The following is a 21528-nucleotide window of genomic DNA, read 5'->3' as shown; positions in this document are numbered from 1 at the left end:
TTTAGTTGACTTTAAGACAATTAAATGGGTCAGAAAGACCAGTGTACACTATACATAATAGAAGAAATCATGGTTTTGTGAAATTTTGTTTTATTGGGAATGGACAGGTGGATGAATATTTAATTAATAAATTTACCAAATACACATTTTTTGGCCTAATGCCAAATGATCAAATGCTAAAATAAATATTTGCCAAAGCCAAATGTGGCTTTAACGGAATGAACTACTGGGATACAAGAATAAACCTGAAACCTGGCTGGGCGTGGCGCCTCACACCTGTAATCCCAGCACTTTGGGAGGTGGAGGCCGGCAGATCACTTGAGATCGGGAGTTGGAGAAAAGCTGGCCAACACAGTGAAACCCCCATCTCTACTAAAAATACAAAAACTAGCTGGGCGTGGTGGCGGACACCTGTAATCCCAGCTACTTGGCAGGCTGAGGCAGGAGAATCGCTTGAACCCAGGAGGTGGAGGCTGCAGTGAGCCAAGATTGCACTCTAGCCTGGGCAAGAGAGTGAGACTCCACCAAAAAAAAAAGAAAAGAATAAACCTGAAATTTTATCCAAAAAAATAATTAAAATTACACTCTTACTACTAAAACTCCACTAGACTCACTTTAAAAGTCTGATATAAAAGGACAAAAATGGTAAATCCTTGGTACTGTTAACTGTAGCCTGACGGGACCTTTGTAAAACTAAACAAATCCTCTCTCTAAAATGAGATCTGTAGAAAAAGCAAGATGTTTTTGCACTAGCTCTGCCAGAGTCACTACTGCCGGCAGTGATGCTGCCGGTACATTAGTAAACTATCCTTCCTCCCTAATAGGAACCAACTGAGGTCAAGACTTAACCTCTTCATCTCCTGGGCCTGAAGATTTGCTTAATGATGATGATATAAAGTCACTGACAGTAATCCCACAAAGAATACAATGGATTCCAAAATTACTAGCAATCATACTCTCTCAACATTAATTCTCAATCTATGCCTGTAATTTTTACTCTTTATATAGTAATTTTCATACTTAAAATTCAGACTCATTATCGTCATTATTACAATAGTTTACATCTCCAATAGTGAATAATCATTTATACATTCAACTAACTGACAGAATTTCAATTTATTAATATTGAAAATTTTCTTGGCGAAAAATGGAAGAAAACGATTTCAGTCCTGGGAATTAAAACAAAAAAGTTACCGTGGTCATGCCACCTCCACAAAAGGCAAATCAGACCAATACATAAAGCACACATTGTAAATAAGTTACATTTAGAGAACTCACCTGTTTTCAAAGCAAACTTTTTTTTTTTTTTTGAGAGACAGGGTCTCACTCTGTCACCCGAGTTGGAGTGCAGTGGTGAAATCATAGCTCACTGCAGCTTCGACCTCTTAGGCGCAAGAGATCCTCCTGCCTCAGCCTCCTAAGTAGCTGGGATTACAGGTATGTACCACCACACCCAGCTAATGTTTTGTAGACACGGGAGTCATGTTGCCCAAGCTGATCTCAAACTCGTGGCTTCAAGTAATCTTCCCATCTTGGCCTCCCAAAGTGTAGGGATTACAGGTATGAACCACCAGGCCCAACCTTCAAAGTGAATATTAAGGTAACAGTAAATCCATATGTCATGCCTTGTTTGCATTACTGATGCTGCTAAAGTGATTAGGCATGAGTGTCACCTATGCAATCTATAATCCTTGCTCAAGCAGAAGTCTTGGTGTGCCAAATAAAGTAGGCATTCCACCATTTGGCCAGTTATCCAAAGCCTAATGGTAGATTTTGGAAGAAATTTGAGTCTAAAGTGAAATTCTGTGTTCCCCTCTGGTCATGTGTGTGTGTGTATTTTTATGTTCTGGATTATCAAGAAAAATACATCTTACTGAAGTTCAAGGTCAAAAAATGTTTGGGAGCCATTGCTGTGGACTATCTGATGAAATTAGGAATTGTTACAGGACTCTATAAAGAATATTTTCCTACTTTGTGGATTTCAGTAAATATATAAAAAACAATATTTTCTCGCTTCCCCCAAAAGCAGATAATTACAAGCAATCTTAGAGCTCTCAAAACGAAAGAAGAGGAAGATAATTATTTGATCAAGAGAGAATCATGGAAAATAATACTTTACTATATACATATATCTTTCTCACATCTGTCTAAGAACATGCAGGGAGCATTAATCTTCTTAATTTATACCCTGTGGGTATGAAAAAATAATGTCATCATCTCTGGCTATTCTCGGGGTAAGAAAAAGTAGTAATTATTTCTATGAGGCATATTTGAATTATTCTATTAAACATGCATGATGAAACAGGATGTTTTCTGTTGAAAAACAAAACAGGAAGAGTCTGTGGGATGGTATCCAAGAGTTAAGGCCATCGTTTTCAATTCTTGGGGTGATAGAAAACAGCTGTACTCTGTTGGGCTAACACAGGCTCCCCCTCAACCTCCAGCTTTGTGGATTCCAACACCCATAAATGAGGTGATTAGCTCAGAAGAGGCCTTCTGAACCACATCTCTATTGGCGTCATTCCACAAAAGCCCACTGCTTTTTGTTTCTTTTTCTTTCTTTTTTTTTTTTTTGAGATGGAATTTCACTCTTGTTGCCCAGGCTGAAGTATAATGGCCTGATCTCTCGGCTCACTGCAACCTTCACCTCCCAGGTTCGAGAAATTATCCTGCCTCAGCCTCCCGAGTAGCTGGGATTACAGGCGCCCACCACCATGCCCAGCTAATTTATGTATTTTTAGTAGAGATGGAGTTTCACCATGTTGGCCAGGCTGGTCTTGAACTCCTGACCTAAGGTGATCTGCCCACCTCAGCCTCTCAAAGTGTTGGGATTATAGGTATGAGCCACCAAGCCCAGCCTAAAAGCCCACTGCTCTTGAAAATAAAAAGAGAGGCTATAATCCTTGGAAAGAAAGACATACTGTGAGCATAACAATGCCCAGTAGTTTCCAATGTAATGAATAAGTTCCTTCCTGCCTACTTATACTCCTGGATTAATTAAATCAAGTTCAATTAATTCTGTTTGCACATATACCTTTACAGAAAAAACTAATAGCAACGACTCTGAACACATTTCCATCCCTCCTCCCTCTAACACCACCTCTTCCCCATCACTTCCCCATCCAATCCAAAAAAAAAATAGAAAAAAACCTAAAGAATTTGAAACATGTCTTGACTTCAGCTGCAGGAATAGCGGACTCTTTAAAAACAGTAGCCTGTGTGTTTTCTGACAAGAGGGTTCTGTTTATTAACAGTGTGCCTTTCTAATCCATTTTTTTCTTTGCTTATACTTTTCAGTGCCTTTCAGCAAACTTGGTTTACTTTTATATCTTGAGGGACCATACCCACTGGTTAATTTTATTTAGTCTCCACCATATAACATAAAAATCCCAGAGAGCGGGGTTTGAAATTTCAATTGACAAGCTCTTTGCCAACTGTCTTCACTGGGTAAAAAATAAAGAAAGCAATGGTCCCTAAAAACCCTTCATCTCAGGACAAACTGCTTCCAATGTCAGTTTGGGGAGACCTTGGGAAAAATGGAAGAAAATGATCTCTGTTCTTGGAATTAAAAAAAAAAAAAAAAAAAAGGTTACCCTGGTCATGCCACCTCCGCAAAAGGCAAGATCAGTCCAAAGGCTCGTCCACGAAGGCAATGCTTGTTTTTGTATGAGGTTTAAGCTAAGAATGGTTTTACATGTTTAAACAGATGAGAGAAAAATGAAAAAGAGTATTTCAAGATACATGAAAATGATCTGAAATTCAAATGTAGTGTCCATGAATAAAGTTTTATTGGAGCACAGCATTCATTTGTCTTTTGTCTGTGGCTGCTTTCACATTATACCATGGCAGAGCTGAGTAGCTGCAAAAGAGCCACACGTGGCCTACGGAGCCTAAAACATTAACTATTCGGCCCTTTATTGATGATGTTTGCAGACCTCAACCTTGTAGTCCTCTTTTTCTGCAAGTAACAAGTCAGACAAACAGAGCATTGGGCCACAGCATGAACATCTGCAGCTCCTAACCTGCTTCTCCCCAACACCAAACCAACCTGGGTCCCGTCTTCCTCCCATATGAAATGACTGGTTGGGCAAATGATTATATATATGCAAGATTAAAGACAGAAAATTCCCTAACATCAAAATCTTTAATCCAAAACTAAATTATCCTTCTACACTCACGTTTATGGGACACTTACCATGGGCCAGACACCATGCAAAGTACTGACTCACAGCAATTTATTTAATCCTCAAAACAATCTTGTGATGTAAATGTTTTATTAACCCTATTTTACAGCTGGAGAAACTGAGGTTAGAGAGGGTAAGTAACTAGTCCAGGTCCACACAATTATGGAGTGGCAGCGAAGAGCCTTAAACTCAGGCCCCTCTGGCTCCAGAACCCATGCTCTGAATATTGGGCTCTTAATTCTGGCACCCAGGGACTGAATGACACTAAACAAATACCATGTGTGAAATACTGAGTGCAGCTCCTGATGTGTTGTACGTGACCATAAATGTTAGCTACTATTAATTACTACATCTTGTTACACTATTCTGGGACTTACTCCTTGTGTTTCTTCTTACTGGCAAGACAGCATTATCGAAATCCTCACCCTGTATATTAGAAAATGTATCACACATGATATCCCAGCAAGAGATATTCTAATGCTTTTTTGTTGTTTATTTTTAATTTTAGAGACAGGGTCTCACTCTGTCACCCAGGCTGGAGTACAGTGGCTCTATCATAGCTCTCTGTAATCTCAAACTCCTGGACTCAAGTGATCCTCCTGTTTCAGCTTCCCAAAGTGCTGGGATTACAACAACCATGCGCAGCTAACTTTTCAACAACATTTTTTGTAGAGACAGGGTCTTGCTGTTACCCAGGCTAGTCTTGAACTCCTAGCTTCAAGCAATCCTCTTGCCTTGTCCTTCCAAAGTACTGGGATTATAGGTGTGAGCCACTGCACTTGGCCATAATGCTTTTTTTGTTTGTTTTAGACAGGGTCTCACTTAAGTCGCCCTGGCTGGAGTGCAATGCCATCATCACAGCTCACTGCAGCCTTGACTTCCCCAGCTCAGGCAATCATTCCACCTCAGTCTCCCAAGTAGCTGAGACTACGACTACAGGCTTGTGCCACTACACTGGGGCTTGTGCCACCACACTGGGGCTGGGCTCCCTTTTTTTTTTTTTTTTTTCTGTATTTTTAGTACAGACAGGATTTCACCACGTTGCACAGGCTGCCCTTGACCTCCTGAGTTCAAGAGATCTACCCGCCTTGGCCTCCCTAAATGTGGGTTTACAGCCTTGAGCCACAACGCCCAGCCCGTAATGCTTGCTTTAAGTAAACAAAACTCACACCTGTAATCTCAGCATTTTGGAAGGCTGAGGCAGGAGGAATGCTTGAGCCCAACAGTTTGAGACCAGCCTGGGCAACACAGCAAGACCTTGTCTACAAATAATTTTTTTAAAAAACTAGCTGGGTGTGATGGTGTAGGTCTGTGGGTCCTAGCTACTTGGGAAGCTGACATGACAGAATCTCTTGAGCCCAGGCAGCCGAAGCTGCAGTGAGTTGAGGCTGTGCTACTGCACTCCAGCCTGGCACTCCGGCACTCCAGCAACAGAGGGAATTACCATCATTAAAAATAAGAGTTTATTGTGTCCCTTAAAATTTAGCTTTTGGGGTATATACTTATCTTTTGTTGTTACGTAAAAAAAGGCTGGTGGTAATATTATACATGCAATCAGCTATGTAAAACAAAAATCTGCACAGAAGAAAAACTGGAAAGAAACAGTATCAAAATGCCAACCGTTAGCTCTGAGTGGTAGAACTATGAGTCACATTTATTTTCTTATTTTCTAAATTGTCTACAATGAATAGGTATCCCATATACAATCAGGAAAATGTGTTCTCTTTTAATGCCCTTTTGAAGAATAACTTACAAGGTACCTGAATTTTATATATATTTATCATTTATTTGTGACAGGGTCTTGCTGTGTCGCCCAGGCTACAGTACAGTGACACAGTCATAGCTCGCTGTAATCTTGACCTCCTAAACCTCCTGCCCAAACCTCCTGGGTAGCTGGGACCACAGGCACGTGCCACCACACCCAGCTAATTTTTCTTTCTATTTTTTTGTAGGGATAGAGTATCACTATGTTGCATGGGCTGGTCTTAAATGCCTGGCCTCAAGCAATCAGCCCCCCTGGGCCTCCCAAAGTGCTGGTATTATAAGCGTGAGTTTATAATCTGGCCTACTTGTATTTGATTTATCGGCAATGTGTTTACTAATATGAGTCCTTCTTTATCCTCTTTCTCTTCCTGACTTCACCATGAAAAAAAAGAATTGCCATGCCTAGTACACCCACAAAACTGAGAACACAGAGAGACTTAAATTAACACAGTGAGGAGACCTTCATGATCAGCGCAGGCTGTTGTGGGAGGTGGCATCTACTTTAATTTTGGAGATAACAGTAGTTATCCATTGTGATGCCACAGGACTAGAAAAAAATTTAAAAAACAAACAAACAGTAGTTACCCACGCAAAAGGGGACAGGGTCAGTCAGTCTCAGAATAAAGAGCAGGGTCTGGGGTTCAGGAAGCAGGGTCTAAGAATGTCCAGTCAATCAACATGCCTGAATCCTGGGGTAAAAGATGGCAAGAGATTAAACTGGGGCGTGAACGGATGCTAGAGGTTTTCAAACTTTTTTGAGATCCACAGGAAGAAATATATTTCGTATCAGGACACGCACACTCATGAAACGTAAAAAAGATCTTACAAAAATTTCTTATCCTTACTTTGAGTGATTCACTCTGATATTTTTTGTTCGTATTCTATTTTCTTTTCTTCAAGACGCTAGTCATGACTAATTATACTGACTTGACTACCTACCAAGTCACCACTCAACAGTGTGAAAAAACACCAGGCCAGAGCATTTCACATATCAATGTGTGCATCCACTGTTTAGAGCTGAAATTATAAAAATGCCCTCACTGGCCGGGTGTGGTAGCTCACACTTGTAATCCCAGCACTTTGGGAGGCCAAGGTGGGAGGATCACTTGAGGCCAGGTTCAGGGTCAGCCTGGGCAACAGAGTGAGACCCCATCTCTACAAAAACAAAAATAAATAAAAAATTGGCTGGGACAGTAACGTGCGCCTATAGTAATGTGCACTACTTGGGAAGCTAAGGCAGGAGGCCAGCCTGAGCCCAGGAAGCTAGTGAGCTATAAGTGTGCCACTGCCCTTCCAGCCTAGGTGACAGGGCAAGAAGTAGTCTCTAAAAAAAAATAACTTTAAAATTTTTTTAAATGGCCTTAGTCTTGGCTGTCTATGAAGATACATGGTAGCAAGACAACATGATGATATAAATGTGCCCTTTATTTATAGCGCAAGCTCTTTCAAACCTGATATAGAGACCAGGATATACACAGTATCTAACAAGACATAATGGGAATCACTAGGGACAGAACTGAGCTTCAGCTAAGAGTTCAATCAAAGCTGACCCAACAGATACACAGGGGCCAAGTTTGTAACTGAGGATATTTTACTATTTCTAGCTAATATTAGAACTCTGGTAAAATAATACAAACTTTGGACATATGAGAAAGATTATAAAACACAAGAGGAAAAAGTAAAGCAAAGGATTATCAGTATCTTTGAAAACAGAACTCCTCTTTGTTAAGAAAACAGAAGGATTCAAATGTTCTTACATAGCACATACGAGAGCCTCCACAAAAGTCCATGTCTCAAATTCTAACAGACCCAAAAAGAGGAAAACGAGTTCAGAAAGGCCATCTATGAGAAACTAACAAGCTGTCCAAAGCATCTGTTTCTTCCAAGATCATCTACTCACTTAGACAACAGCCTTTAAACTGAAAATTGTTTCCCTAATCGCATCCTCTCTAAAGTCACAGCAGTGTTACTTCAAAAGGTTGGTGTTGTGTTCCTAAGGGCCACATTCCTATCATAAAAGTGGCTCACCTGGTGACCCGGAAATGTCTGACCTGACGCCCTGACCTGCCACTCCATTCCAGGGCTCCGCCTAGACAGCCCACGTGGTGAGCTCTTTCTCCAGCTTGGCCTGGTCCTGAGAGGTGAGATTGTTTATGGGAAGGAGGGGCTAGGCAGAAGTCAGGAGGATCTGGAAAGACCAAAGCAGTCCAAGTGACTCCCAAAAAGGCCAGGGGAGAATTTTAACCCTAAGAAATGTCAAGGTATTTTCCAAGCCAGCTCAGATTAGGGGTGGAGGAAGGGAAGCACAAGAGAACGGAGTCCTTTAGGATTTCCCCAGGGAATGGGAAGGCCAGGAAGTGAAAAGCTGTGGTTTCTGGGGCTGTAATTAAAAGAGGGTGAATTACAGGACCATTCTTGCAGAAATCCCCCTTTGTCCAGGAAGGTGGGGGAGAGTTGCGACAATACTTCTATGGTCATATTTTTACCTTCAGCCAGGCCAAGGCCCTGGGTCACACCTACCCCTGAGGCTGGCAGCTGCTCAGAGACTTTTTTTTTTTTTGAGACGAGTCTTGCTCTGTTGCCCAGGCTGGAGTACAGTTGCCTGATAACAGCTCACTGCAACCACTACCTCCCAGGTTCAAGAGATTCTCCTCCCTTAGCCTCCCGAATAGCTGGGATTACAGACATGCATCACCACGGCCTGGCTAATTTTTGTATTTTTAGTAGAGACGGGGTTTCACCATGTTGGCCAGGCTGGTCTCAAACTCCTGACCTCAAGTGATCCACCTGCCTCAGCCTCCCAAACTGTTGGGATTACAGGCGTGAGCCAACATGCCTGGCCTCAGAGACTTAAAAAAAAAAAAAAACCAAAAAAACTCTTTTTCACTGATGGATGCCCAGATCATTTTATCTTTTTATGAACATAGGCACATGGACAAGGGAGGAAATGGAGACAATGGAATTTTTTCTTAAACTTCTAGGAATGCCCTGGTTCCCTCCCAAGCCCTAGAGCCTGCACAACTATTTACTGTTGGAGATGTGGATGACGTGGCAGTGAGAATAACCTCTGCTCACAGAGACAGAAGAAGGAAAAATCCGCGCTTTCTAGGGCAGTGGCGTGCCACCAATATGCAGTGGTCATTTAATTGCAGGCTTTCAGAATAATCACCAGGAATTTGCTCTCCTTCTATACCTACCGTCCACACGCAGAAGTACCCTGCTATCTCTTGCTCTCTGTCCTAACAAATTGTAGTTCTTTACCTTTGGTTTTAAGATACTTAGTGGAAAACTAACACTTGAGCACTGTAATAATTTTCCGCTATGAATAGAATGATTTTTGTTTGAATTCTAAAGCCATAGCAACAAAATTTATTCCCACAAGTATAATTCTATGTCCTTAAAATCGTCATTTTGGCCGGATGTAGTGGGTAATCCCAACGCTTTTTTTTTTTATTTTTTGTGGAAACAGAGTCTCACACCATTGCCCAGGCTGGAGTGCAATGGCATGATCTCGGCCCACTGCAACCCCTGCCTCCTGGGTTCAACCGATTCTCCTGCCTCAACCTCCCGAGTAGCTGGGATTACAGGCACCCACCACCATGCCCAACTAATTTTTTGTATTTTTAGTAGAGACAGGGTTCCATTATGTTGGCCAGACTAGTCTCTAACTCCTGACCTAAGGTGATCCACCTGCCTCAGCCTCCCAAAGTGCTGGGATTACAGGCGTGAGCCACTGCACCCAGCCTAATCCCAACACCTTGGGAGGCCCAAGTGGGAAGACTGTTTGAGCCCAGGAGGCCCCACTATGGAGACCCCATCAGACCAGCCTGGGCAACACTGTGGGACCCCATCTGTTCAAAAAATTAATAGCTGGGCTTGGCAGCACATGCCTGTAGTCCCAGCTACTCAGGAAGCGGAGGCAGGAGGGTCACTTGAGCCCAGGAGGTTGAGACTGCAGTGAGCCGTGCACTCCAGCCTGGGTGACAGAACAATACCTTTTCTTAACTAAAAAAAATAAATAAGTAAAAATAAATAAAAAGCCATTTATCAGAATCTCTTTAAATATATAAATGTTATTTTCTTTACCCCTGTAATCCCAGAACTTTGGGAGGCCGAGGTGGGTGGATCACCTAAGATCAGGAGTTCGAGACCAGCCTGGCCAACATGATGAAACCCCGTTTCTACTATAAACACAAAAAATTAGCTGGGCATAGTGGCGCGTGCCTGTAATCCCAGCTACTTGGGAGGCTGAGGCAGGAGAATCGCTTGAACCCAGAAGGCGGAGGTTGCAGAGAGCCGAGATCATGCCATCGCACTCCAGCTTGGGCAACAAGAGTGAAACTCTGTCTCAAAAATAAATAAGTAAATAAACAAGAAAAAAAGAGGCTTTTGGTTTCTGCCAGTATAACTGGCAGAGTGATGGGTAGGCAGAGAATCATTCTCTTAGTAGATTAGTCCTCCCTCTTCTTGAGATAAGCACGGAAAACCCTCCTCTCTGGAATCAAATACAATGATTTCTGTAAAACAAGGACTGAATTTAAATCTATGGCTTAAAACTATCACCTCCAAAAGAGATGGGAAAAATAAGATGAGAAGAGACAAGAGGATCCTGAATGATATTTTGCACAGAGAATTTCTAAAATCTAGTAGAATACCTAGTATTCTCACATCTTGGGCCTACAGAGTTGATGTTACTGAGTTATAACCAACCTTACATTTTCCAAACATAAAAGTCTTCAGTATCTCGATGGCCGTTCATGAACAAACACATTTTGCGAGGGTCTCATTGGAATCTGTGCATATAAAGCCCCAGACATATTCCTGCAGGGAGACCCCAGCATTCTCTTTGTCTAGACAGTTAGTTACAAGAAAAGAAAAAAATAAAAACTGCCCTATGTAGCAAAAGCCTAAGTGAAATCAGATCAGACCTAATCATTAATACATTACACCCCCTTCCTAACCCTCATCGTGTCCTTTGTCTCTTTGTTGTTTCTCATGGAAATCTGGACTTATGAAAAGCCCTTGCTTGGTGTGTTTAATTCCTCCATATGTTTCTATCCACATGCTGCTGAGCACTGAGTAGCTGGGAGTTGGGATGGGGATCACTGAAAATGGCCCAGGAGTCTAGGAGAAGAAGAATGAGATGAAATTAGTCAGAAATGTGAGAAATTATTTGAGAGGCCAGTATGAGGCCATGAAGATGATTTCAAATCAGATTTAGCATGAGAGGAAGAAACTAGCCTGGGCAACATGGTAAAACCCTGTCTCTACAAAAAATACAAAAATTAGCCAGGCATGGGGATGCACACTGGCAGTCCTAACTCCTGGGAAGGCTGAGGTGGGAGGATCGCTTGAGCCCAGGAAGCAAAGGTTCCAGTAAGCCCAAGACCATCACACCACACTCCAGCCTGGGCAACACAGCCAGACCCTTGACTCAAAGAGAAGACAAGCAAAAACAAAAACAAACAAAAGAAACTGAGGCATAGAGTGGTCTAGTGACTTATAAAGGTCAACTAGCAAGTTAACTACAAAATTGGTGCTAATGGAGCTGTTGCTTTAAAAAAAAAGGGGGGGGAGGGGAACGGCCTTATTATGAATCCCACTCATAATAAGGCATGTCCAACCCCCATTAGACTTTTATGTTTGGAAAACGTAAAGGTGATTATAACTCAGTAACATCAACTCTGGAGACCTAAATATGTTTGGGGTTTTATACGCACAGATTCTAATGAGATCCTCAAAAAATGTGGTTGTTCATGAATGGCCATCAAGACGCTGAAGACTTGATGTTTGGAAAATGTAAAGTTGATTATAACTCAGTTTATCATGGTCCGAACTAGTTTTTCAGGTTAAATCTGGATGAGGGGAGGGATCCATTCCATTGGTTAGGGAGCTTAGAGTTTTATTTTGGGTTTACACTTTAGAGCCCCAATATTTAGATACAGAATAGGTTTTCAAGAGTGCAAAGGCCTTAGGCAAGGACCAGAAGCCCTGTCAGATGGGCAGGGTTCCCTGAAAGTGGAAGCAGGCAGTCACCACAGCAGCGGCTCCTACCTCACATTTCAGCTTCAGATACGCCCGGGTTCTAGTGAGCAGTTGCTCGGATGACCTGAATGCAGAGATCAAAGAGAATGATTTATTCCCCCAAAGAAAAATATGGTCGACAACAATTTTACGTTTGGCACACCACCAGAATATTAACTTTGGCAGGGATAGTTTCTATTGCAATGTTTCATGGACACTTCCCTTGCCTGAAAAACCAGTAGGAATACCTTCAGATGAAGTCGTCCCAGAGCTAGCTACAGATAAATCTGAGCACTGACTCATCAAAACAATAAGCCCAACAACAAAGCAGTGAAATAATACATGCTAGCCAGAAAGTCCTGTGAACCTGGGTAGTCAACATTTCAGACATAAGCATAAGAGTTTGGTTTTCAAATAAGGAAGAATGAGACTCCAAGATCCTCCAAATCTTCTGGAGTCTGAGATACCTTCCAACCGTGTCTAAAACCTAGAGGGGCTTCTTTCAGCCAACCCCCTCTCACCCACACTCAGCGAGCTAAAGTTTGGAAGCATCTTCTCCCCAAATATGGATTTGGTCAGGAAGTTCCTAGAAGACACACAGACATTCCAAGATAACCTCCAGGTTCAAGTCATTTCTTTGTCTCATGGGAGTGAGTCCTGGCTGGGAAGCCGGGAACCCTAAAATAGAATCCATGAGTTTCTCAGAACCAAGCAAAATTCCTGGAGTGTAGGGGATGCCAGAGAGACCCTCGTAAGGGGCCTGAGACAGTCCCTCTACTGTGAGTATAAACTGAGTTGGTTAGAGCATCTCCCTTAATTTGAATTCAAATTGCCCTCAGGCTCTCTGGAAATTGGGAGCACCCAGCAGAAAAGATCCACATTAGATGCATTGTGGGTCCCAAGAATATAAAACCAAAATAGCTTATCCAATTATAAGGGATGCTAAAGAGTTTAAAAATTCCATGCCAATCAAAATGCACAAATATAAAACTATCCCCCAACTCTTATCCCAAATGTAAGCTGAGAAATTTGCCTTGTGGCTTTCTAAAATCCTACAGATACAGACATAAAGTGGTAAATAACTGAATAAAAAGGGGGGGGGGGGGCCCAGCAGTCACCCCAGTAACTTGTTTAACTGATCTGCAGCTGCCAAATCTCCTTAACCCATTGCCCTAAACTAAACACCTACACCAACTGTTAACACTGAGAAACAGATAAGCAATCTGTGAAGAGAGCTGATGTGTGCATTTAAATTCCCTGCTTTTCACAAACTGTTACACAGGGTATAAATGGCCTTCTCTTTATTCAGAGAAAATTATGTGGTTCACAGTTCTCCGTGAACATAACAAATTTCCTTGACTTCTCTGAAAGAAGCTTTGCCCTTATTTAGTTAGACAAATGTGGATAGGAGGATGCATTCTTTCATTTCCGCCTGAATCAAATGACTTTTCCCCTTTTGCTGCCCAGCGAACTCTTACTCAGCATTCAGAACTCTGCTTAGATTACTCCTCTTCCGTGACATCTTCTCAGCTTCCTCAAGCTCCTTGCCCTGTGCTTCCCAGCCCTCTGATCACACTTCGATAACATCTCCTATCACAAGCACTGCGATCTTTCTAAGACATGCTCATACATTTTTGGGAGGGAAGTAAACTGGTATGACCTCTTTGAAAAGCGATTTGGAAATGTCTATGAAATCAGCAGTGCGCATACCCTCTGAATCAACAAATCCCACTGCCAGGACTGTATCCTGTGGATTTACACACGGAAGCAACAACAATACTGTTGGGAGACTATTTGTGATAACAAAAGATTGAAAACAATCCAGAAGCACATTAGTTAGGGTCTGGTTAAATGAGCTCAGCAGAATACTATGTAGTTATTTAAAAGAACCAGAAAGTTCTCCTGGTTCTAATATTTGTATTGTTTGTTTGAGACAGCGTCTCGCTCTGTCACCCAGGTTGGAGTGCAGTGGCAAGATCTTGGCTTGCCACAACCTTGACCTCCCAGGCTCAAGTGATCCTCCCACCTCAGCCTCCTGAGTAGCTGGGACTACAAACATGCACCACCAAGCCCGGCTAATTTTTTTCATATTTGTTGTAGAGACAAGGTTTCACCATGTTGCCCAAGCTGGTCTCAAACTACTAGGCTCAAGTAATCTGCCTGCCTGAGCCTCCCAAAGTGCCAGGATTACAGGTGTGAACCACTGTGCCCGGCTTGTAAATTTTTTTGAAACTCCTCTAATTTGAAAGAGAATCTTGACAGCTCACTCACGTCAGCCCACTGAAAGGTGTCTCTGTATTTTTTTTTAATGTAGTTTGTCTTCCCCTGTCCATTAAGCAAGTGAGGACAACTTTGGCAATGGGTTCTGTTGTGCCTTGAGGTATAAGGTGTGTATTAGAAAATCTCACTGCATTAGTCATGTAAGTCAGATTGTGGGAATGCTGAAACACCAAGGGAGGGGACCCCAGTATTTCCAGAAGGGACGAGTGCTGATCAGAGGCACACAACTTCCAGCCTTTGCTACTTTGTGGTAAAGCTACAAGAAAAGCCCAATCACAGTCTCTGAGGCCACCCCCCACCTTCTTTCAGACAAAAACAAACAAACAAACAAAAAAACCTTTTTTTTGTATCAAAGCATTTTACGTATCTGTCATTCATAAATGATTTAGTGGCTGTGCAGTTACAAAGAAATAAAAGACTGTTCCACTCTCAAAAAGTATATAGTTTAATGGTCTAATACGGATCCACTGAAAGAGGGCAGTTACACAAACCAAATACCAATAACACAACTGCATAAGCTAATAAAATGACTGTCCAACCAAAGCAGGTCCAACCCAATAACATCTCTGGCAGGTTTCTCTGCTCACATGCATGGACCCAATTAAAGCTTGTGTTCCACTTCCAGGTCACACCAACCACTCACTAGCTTTGAGATCTTAGGTAGTTTACTTGACCTTATTAAGTACTACTTCATCCATAAAACAGGGAGATGAGGACCCACCCACCTGACAGGAAAGTCAGAATAATTAAAGGAGACAGAGCATACACAGTGCTGGGTGCAGTCCCTGACATATAGGGCCAAATATACGTTAACCATTCCCATCATCATCATCATTCTGAAATTTTCAAGATGTTTCTCAGGCTTTATTCTGCCATCAGGTATAAAAAGTATCAAGTTTATAAAAGAAGACTATTCACATGCATATTTCACCTCACTTTTGATTAATTCCTTTGTTGGGGTAAAAAAAAATACACAAAAATTGAGTTCATTTTAGATAAAAACCTTTTTCTCTCAAAAATGTTATTTAAGCAGCATGTGTGTGATGTCTTTTAAGTTTTATGATGTTTTTACTCTGAATAACAAAAGAACCTGAAACACTGACATTTGCTTTTTCAAAGTTCCATGAATTTATTTTCACAAGGCACATGAAATATTTATGTTGCTTCACTTTCACCACCAAAATCAATAAGCCATTTGGGAAAAAATGGCCAAGGTCAGACATCAGGTTTCCAACTACAATAGAGGGCTATCAAACCTGCTTAGAATGAGATAATTTTACGGCCCAAATCTCATTCAGTATTCTTTGGCCCATCCTTACTCTCAGAATAAAATATTTTTTTTAAAGATTTTATGAGAACAAAAGTTCTGTTTTCTACACTTCTACACTCTAACAAGCCAGACAGATTCACGCTAATTGAACTGCAAGGCTTCTGAGAGTGGCTGAAAACAACATAAATGCTGTATGTGTAAAACTAAGAGGTTGTACTCACTCAGAAAAAGGAAAGGAGGGTCCCAGCCAGGTTTGGTGGTGAGCACCTATAATTCCAGACAGTCTGGAAGCTCAGGCAGGAAGACTGCTTGAGCACAGGAGATCAAGATGAGCCGGGCAACACAGCAAAATCCCACCTCCAAAAAAAAAAAAAGAAAAGAAAAGGAAGGAAAGAACCATAAAGAATAAGATAAAGACCACGAAATTGAAACATATCTTAGTAGAGTACCATGGTGACACAGATAACAGTTAAGAGAGAAAGTTTCTTTTCCTTTTTTTTTTTTTTTTTGAGACGGAGTCTCGCTCTGTCGCCCGGGCTGGAGTACAGTGGCCAGATCTCAGCTCACTGCAAGCTCCGCCTCCCGGGTTCACGCCATTCTCCTGCCTCAGCCTCCCGAGTAGCTGGGCCTACAGGCGCCCGCCAGCTCGCCCGGCTAGATTTTTGTATTTTTTAGTAGAGACGGGGTGAGAAAGTTTCAATGACAGACCTTGGGTGGCCAAAAGTGATTCTACAGAAACAAAATCAATAAGCAAGGAAAGGTCAAGCTGCAACATAATTGATCTTTCAAGCAGAATGCAGGCAATACCATACAGACTTTTGGAAACATATACCAACCAACAGCAAGACATTTCAAATGGAAGCTGAGACACTGTTCTAAGGATAATTGTTTTTATTTTCTTTTTTTGAAATGAAATGGATGTGAAGAAGAAAGAAACCTGAAACAATATTCAACCAAATGTAAATAATGATTATCAGTAGATGACAGGGATGATTTCTATATTTTAGTTATATATTTATTGTTTACCTTTTCCCAAATTTTCTAAAAATAAAACAATTACTTATATTTTTAATTACAAGCTTTTTTTTTTTTTGACAAAATGAATGAGATCAGCCATCCGGTTGTAGATATGGGATACTCTAGGTAATATCTATAGATACATATGTCTTCCCCATTAGACTCAGGACCCTCGTGAATGACACCTTAGGTTACTGCTCCTTAGAACCCCAGTGTCTAGCACAGGGCCTAAAATATGAGCTACATTTATTAAGAAATGTTTGTTTAGCAAATGAATTCTGGATATGGCCAAAAATCCAAGAAGGTAACCCTGATCTATCCTCCAGATAGTACAAAAATGGCCAGGGTCTCCCACTAGTATCTGCCCAGGACTTCTCAGCCTCCTTCCACCAACGGTGCCCCTGTTGGGCATGTGCTGATCAGCCAGAAAGATGCAATTAGTCTGCATTATAGCTTAATGTCCCTCGCTTTTAATATCTTCCAGAGAGTCCTTTGTCCTTACTCATCTAGCTCCTTTCCTTTTAGTATTGTCTACTGAATTGAGCCATGCTGTTTTGCCCAAATCTTGCTCTGAAAGAAGCTATAAGAAACACAGTTAGGATGTTCTGTCTTGTATTTCTGCTAGAGATATCCAGGCCACTCCAACACTTTAAAAGAATCCACAGGAAAATCTGTCTCAGATCTCAATGCCATTAAAATAACTACTTTTCAGAGCAAGTGACACATTTCAATTTTATGAGCACTGTGAATCTTGAGATTTTTCTCTCGGCTTGCAGCTGAGAGCCAAATCTACAGTGACCTTACTACATGCAGGTCTGCCTGTAAGCTAGCTTTACCTCTTGTTTCATCTTATTATTCTTCCCTCCCTCTAAAATGACCTTGCTTTATCTTTATTTTTTTCCTCTCTCTCAGATCATGTGTATTTTTAGAAGTCCTTTGGAATGAGGTAGGATATAAACAAACCAAAAAATTAAATACAACCCCAAAGTCCCCAATCCCATGCTGTCTTTGGAGATTTTTATCCATGTAGCTTGCCTGCAAGACAAGAAAGTAAAGCTCCACACCACTCTCCTTGCTGTACCAACCAGGGGGTGACCTTTATGTGCATTTGTGACAAGAAGGTCTGTAGACCAGAGGCCCCTCCCTTTCGACTTCCTGACTACCAGCTCTAAAATACACATGACCACCAATGTGAATGGAGCACTATGACTCAAGGCAGAATTGCAAATGGTTAAGAGTGTAGACTTCGGCTGGGGGCGGTAGCTCATGCCACTGTGATCCCAGCACTTTGGGAGGCCAAAGCGGGTGGGTCATGAGTTCAAGACCAGCCTGGCCAAGATGGTGAAATCCTATCTCTACTAAAAATACAAAAACTAGCTGGGCTTGGTGGCAGGCGCCTGTAATCCCAGCTACTTGGGAGGCTGAGGCAGAGAACTGCTTGAACCCGGGAGGCGGAGGTTGCAGTGAGTCGAGATCGCACCATTGCACTCCAGCCTGGGCAACAGAGGAGACTCCATCTCAGAAAAAAAAAAAAGAGTGCATACTTCAAAGCCAGACTACCTGGGTTTTAATCTTGCCTGCTACATTCCCCACTCCAACTGTTGACTTTAGACAAATTAAATAACATTTCTGCACATCTTTATTTCCCCATCTGTGCAACAAGAACAATATAACGGTACTGACCTCATAAGATTGTTGAGAACAGCAAATGCGTTAACACATGTAAAAGTGACTAGGCCATTGCCTAACACACAGTAAATGTGGGACTACTACAATAGGACATTTCTGTTTTTGTTTTTTGTATTCTGTTGAGACGGGGTCTTGCTATGCTGCCCAGGCTAGTCTCAAATTCCTAGCCTCAAGCAGTCTTCCCACTTCAGCCTCACAAAGTGCTAGGATTACAGGCATGGACCCACTGCTCCTGGTCATTGCTTTTTTTTCAACTAAGGTAGCCCACCCACATTATCAAGTCTGATTGGCTGTAATGTTTCTCACTGTAAATTACTAAACTGACAAACCCATTTCTATGGTAACTTTGAGTCTGGATCTCATTTATAAATTAATGTTCATTCAAAATTCCCTGTATCCTGAATCAAGGACCAGATAAAACAAAACAAAATAAAATAAAACGCAAAATTCCCTCTAAACACCAGTCACGTTTAACCACAAGCTTTCTGATGTGAAGGAGAAAGCAGGTTCCTGGGAATGTATCCACAATTAGTAACAGGTGATCCCTCAACCCCCAAGTGTGAACGAATGCACAAGTATACACTACTGTGAGCACATACACACACCTGTCATTTTCAATATAGACATTTAATATGCCTGAAGAGATGTTTAAAAAAAGAAAAAAAAAACTCATGAACTTTTTCTCAGGGCATTCTTTAAAATAATGTATTTCAATAAGCCACAGGTGGTCAGAAAAAAAAAATATATTGTTTAGCTATCAAAGAACAACTCTGCATTGTTAAGATACTTGAGGTCCTGATTTGCACCTGAGTTTAGAAAGCTACCTCATACACATGCACTTAAAATGGAAATTTCTCATCAGATTCCACATCTAATACAATGCAGAGCCCAACTCTAGCTGTGCCCCATCTTTACTCAGGGGAGAGCCAGTCTCAGCAACTTCCTTCACACTCAGCCTACCAAGATGTCAGTCCTCAGTGAAGGACTATTCCACATACGTATGTACATGATTATCAAATAAAGGGACTTCATACTCCAACTGCAGGAACGCAAAGGAAGAAAACCAGACAAGTATGAAAGCTGTAGAGTTTAGGAAAATCAAGGAAAAAATTAATCACTGAAACTCTTATCTCCTGCAACGAAAGTTACTTCAAAATTTGATGTAAATGGATTAAATTTCAGCATTTCGCTATACCGCAATTACACAAGATGGGAGGAAAAAAACCCAAGAATACATCGGAGTCATTTATCTTCCATTTCCCGTATTTCCCTTAATTACCTACCCAAATGAAAGCACCTAAGAGTTGTTAAAGTATTGAAATAGGTCAGTCCTTTCTAATTACCTACCCAAATGAACGCGCGGAAGAGTAGGTTACAACATTTAATTAAAATACGTCAGTTTCTTTCATAATTCTCTCATTTCTGCATATCACAAAAAATAGTCTAAGAACAGAGCAAAAATGAACGAGGACAATCCGCCAAGAAAACTGCTTTGAGGAATGTAGTAATCTCAGTCCTCTCAGGTTTACCACGCCAACGTCTTTGGGAGAGCGAAGGCAAAGGAGATGATAAAATGACACTTCCAAATAGCAACAGCTGAGATTACTTTCACATCCTAGATTCTTTCCACCAGGAGCGCGAGCACAGGGTTTTCTAAACGCTCTTCCCAAGATCCCGAGGTCAATTTCAAACGCTCCTCCTAGCCTAAGTCCCGAAGGAGGCTCGCTCGCCCACCCCACCCTGCAAGCATTGCACTTCCCGTTCGCTCTGGCCGGTCAGGAACCCTAACCTGACAGTGACAAACACTGAGAAAAGAGGAAGTGGCTAAAGACCATTTCAAGACATTTTTTAAAAGGGAGATCAATGGCCCTGTCTTTCCGGAAAACTTCCACGGGACGTTGCCATCACACCCTCTGAAAGTTTCAGCGAATGACAACGTAGCAAAAGTGAGGTCGACTCCCCTTTAAAAATATACATATATTTTTAATCCTCGAAATCCTCTCGCTATCAAAATCGATCCCTCCCCCGTAACAGCGAACGCAAAACTAAGAGCGCCCATCCTGGTGGGGCAGATCTCGTAAGCCAGGCTCGGGGCCGGGTGCGCGCTGGGTCCTCCCTGCCAAGAGGCAGAGGAGGGGCCGGCACCTCGGCGGCCAGAGGACCCGACGAGCGCCTCCTTTACCTCCCTCACCTGGTTTGACTGGTTTGGGTGGCGGCTTCGACATCTCGCTTCCTGGAGCTGCAAATCCTAAAGACCCCGCCGAAAAGCCCACCGCTTGCCCGTCACCTGGCACTCGGGCACCCCAGTTTCTTTTCGTCAGGCTTACAACGGTGCGCCTCCCAGGACCGGCGCCCAACCTTGGCTGCACGAAGAGCGGACGCAGGCAGAGCTGCTCCGCCGTGTGCCCCGCCCCGCCCCGCGGCCGCCGGAGCCGTCCTGAACGCGCGCCGGGCCGACGAGGAAGTGGACCCCGCCTGGCCGAGCGCTTATTGGCTCCCGGGCTGGCAGCTTCGCCGCAGCGGGAGCGCGGGCGGCGCGCACGGCGGCGGAACGGGCCGGAGCCGAGCGAGAGCGAAGCGGGCGGGTGCCAGTGCCGCGGGCCGCGCGCGCTCCCAATAGGGAAGGGCCGGAGCTGGCCAGGGGCGCGCGGGAGAGGCCACGCTCGCCGTAGCCCCGCCCCGCCCCGCCCCAACGGGGCTGGAACCCGGGACCGAGCGGAGTGGAAAGGGGCGTCAGGTGGCCACCCCTACCTGGCATCCCTCTAATCCAGGAGGATCGTGGGGAAAGAGGCTGTGGGCCTCTCCGGGAGCGAGCTGCGGGTAGCGGCGCACTGGGGACAGGCGCGCGCCTGGCTGTCGCCCTTGCCGCTGTGTTTGGGAGGACTCGAACTGGCGCCAGGTGAGTGCTTACCTGCTCGCCCCTGCTGCGCCGCGCCGCCTTGGTGGGGCCTGGAGGTGTTTCCAGAGGGTTTTTGTGCTGGAGCTCGGGACTTGGTTACGCTTTGAAAGCCTTGCCTGGACTCTTGCCACCCTCACAGAACTGATAGGTGGCCTGCCGAGGAGCACGTGGACTCATGCTCTAGCGCCCTGGCATAATCCTGAAAATGGGAACGCTACCTCCAAGAAACTGCGCAGTTGGGAGAAGTCGCCAGGGACCGGATTCAGGACTTGATCCTCGCGGGTCGAGATGGTCTCATTCCTCTAGCGTTGGGGTAATGACCTACTGCCCGCCTGCTGCCTCTTATTGTATGGCCTGCTAAGAATTTTTTTTTTTTCCTTTTTTTTTTTTTTTTTTTTTTT

At 43.1% G+C, this 21528-nt stretch overlaps 2 protein-coding genes across 7 annotated transcripts in view; one reads left to right on the top strand and one right to left on the bottom strand.

The window, feature by feature from the left end:
• The window catches only part of OSTF1 (osteoclast stimulating factor 1), a 58531-nt gene extending 37742 nt beyond the window's left edge, over nt 1–20789 (bottom strand). Inside the window, exon 1 of one of the 2 annotated variants that reach the window (XM_023213307.3) lies at nt 20420–20789. In XM_023213307.3, the coding sequence (XP_023069075.1) occupies nt 20420–20453 (34 nt within the window). In that variant the 5' untranslated portion in view covers nt 20454–20789. The remainder of the gene's footprint in view (nt 1–20419) is intronic. The other variant, XM_023213306.3, reaches the window with a different exon arrangement.
• Nucleotides 20307–21528, top strand: part of NMRK1 (nicotinamide riboside kinase 1) — a 29843-nt gene continuing 28621 nt past the window's right edge. For all 5 annotated transcript variants that reach the window (XM_023213301.3, XM_023213305.3, XM_023213302.3 and 2 more), the window contains exon 1: nt 20307–21127. The gene's annotated coding sequence lies outside the window, so the exon portion shown is untranslated. The remainder of the gene's footprint in view (nt 21128–21528) is intronic.

This window comes from Piliocolobus tephrosceles, chromosome 14 (genome assembly GCF_002776525.5).
Source record: "Piliocolobus tephrosceles isolate RC106 chromosome 14, ASM277652v3, whole genome shotgun sequence".
NCBI lineage: Eukaryota > Metazoa > Chordata > Mammalia > Primates > Cercopithecidae > Piliocolobus > Piliocolobus tephrosceles.
The sequence above is the reverse complement of the archived record's forward strand: the minus strand, read 5'-3'. Positions and strand labels throughout refer to the sequence as shown.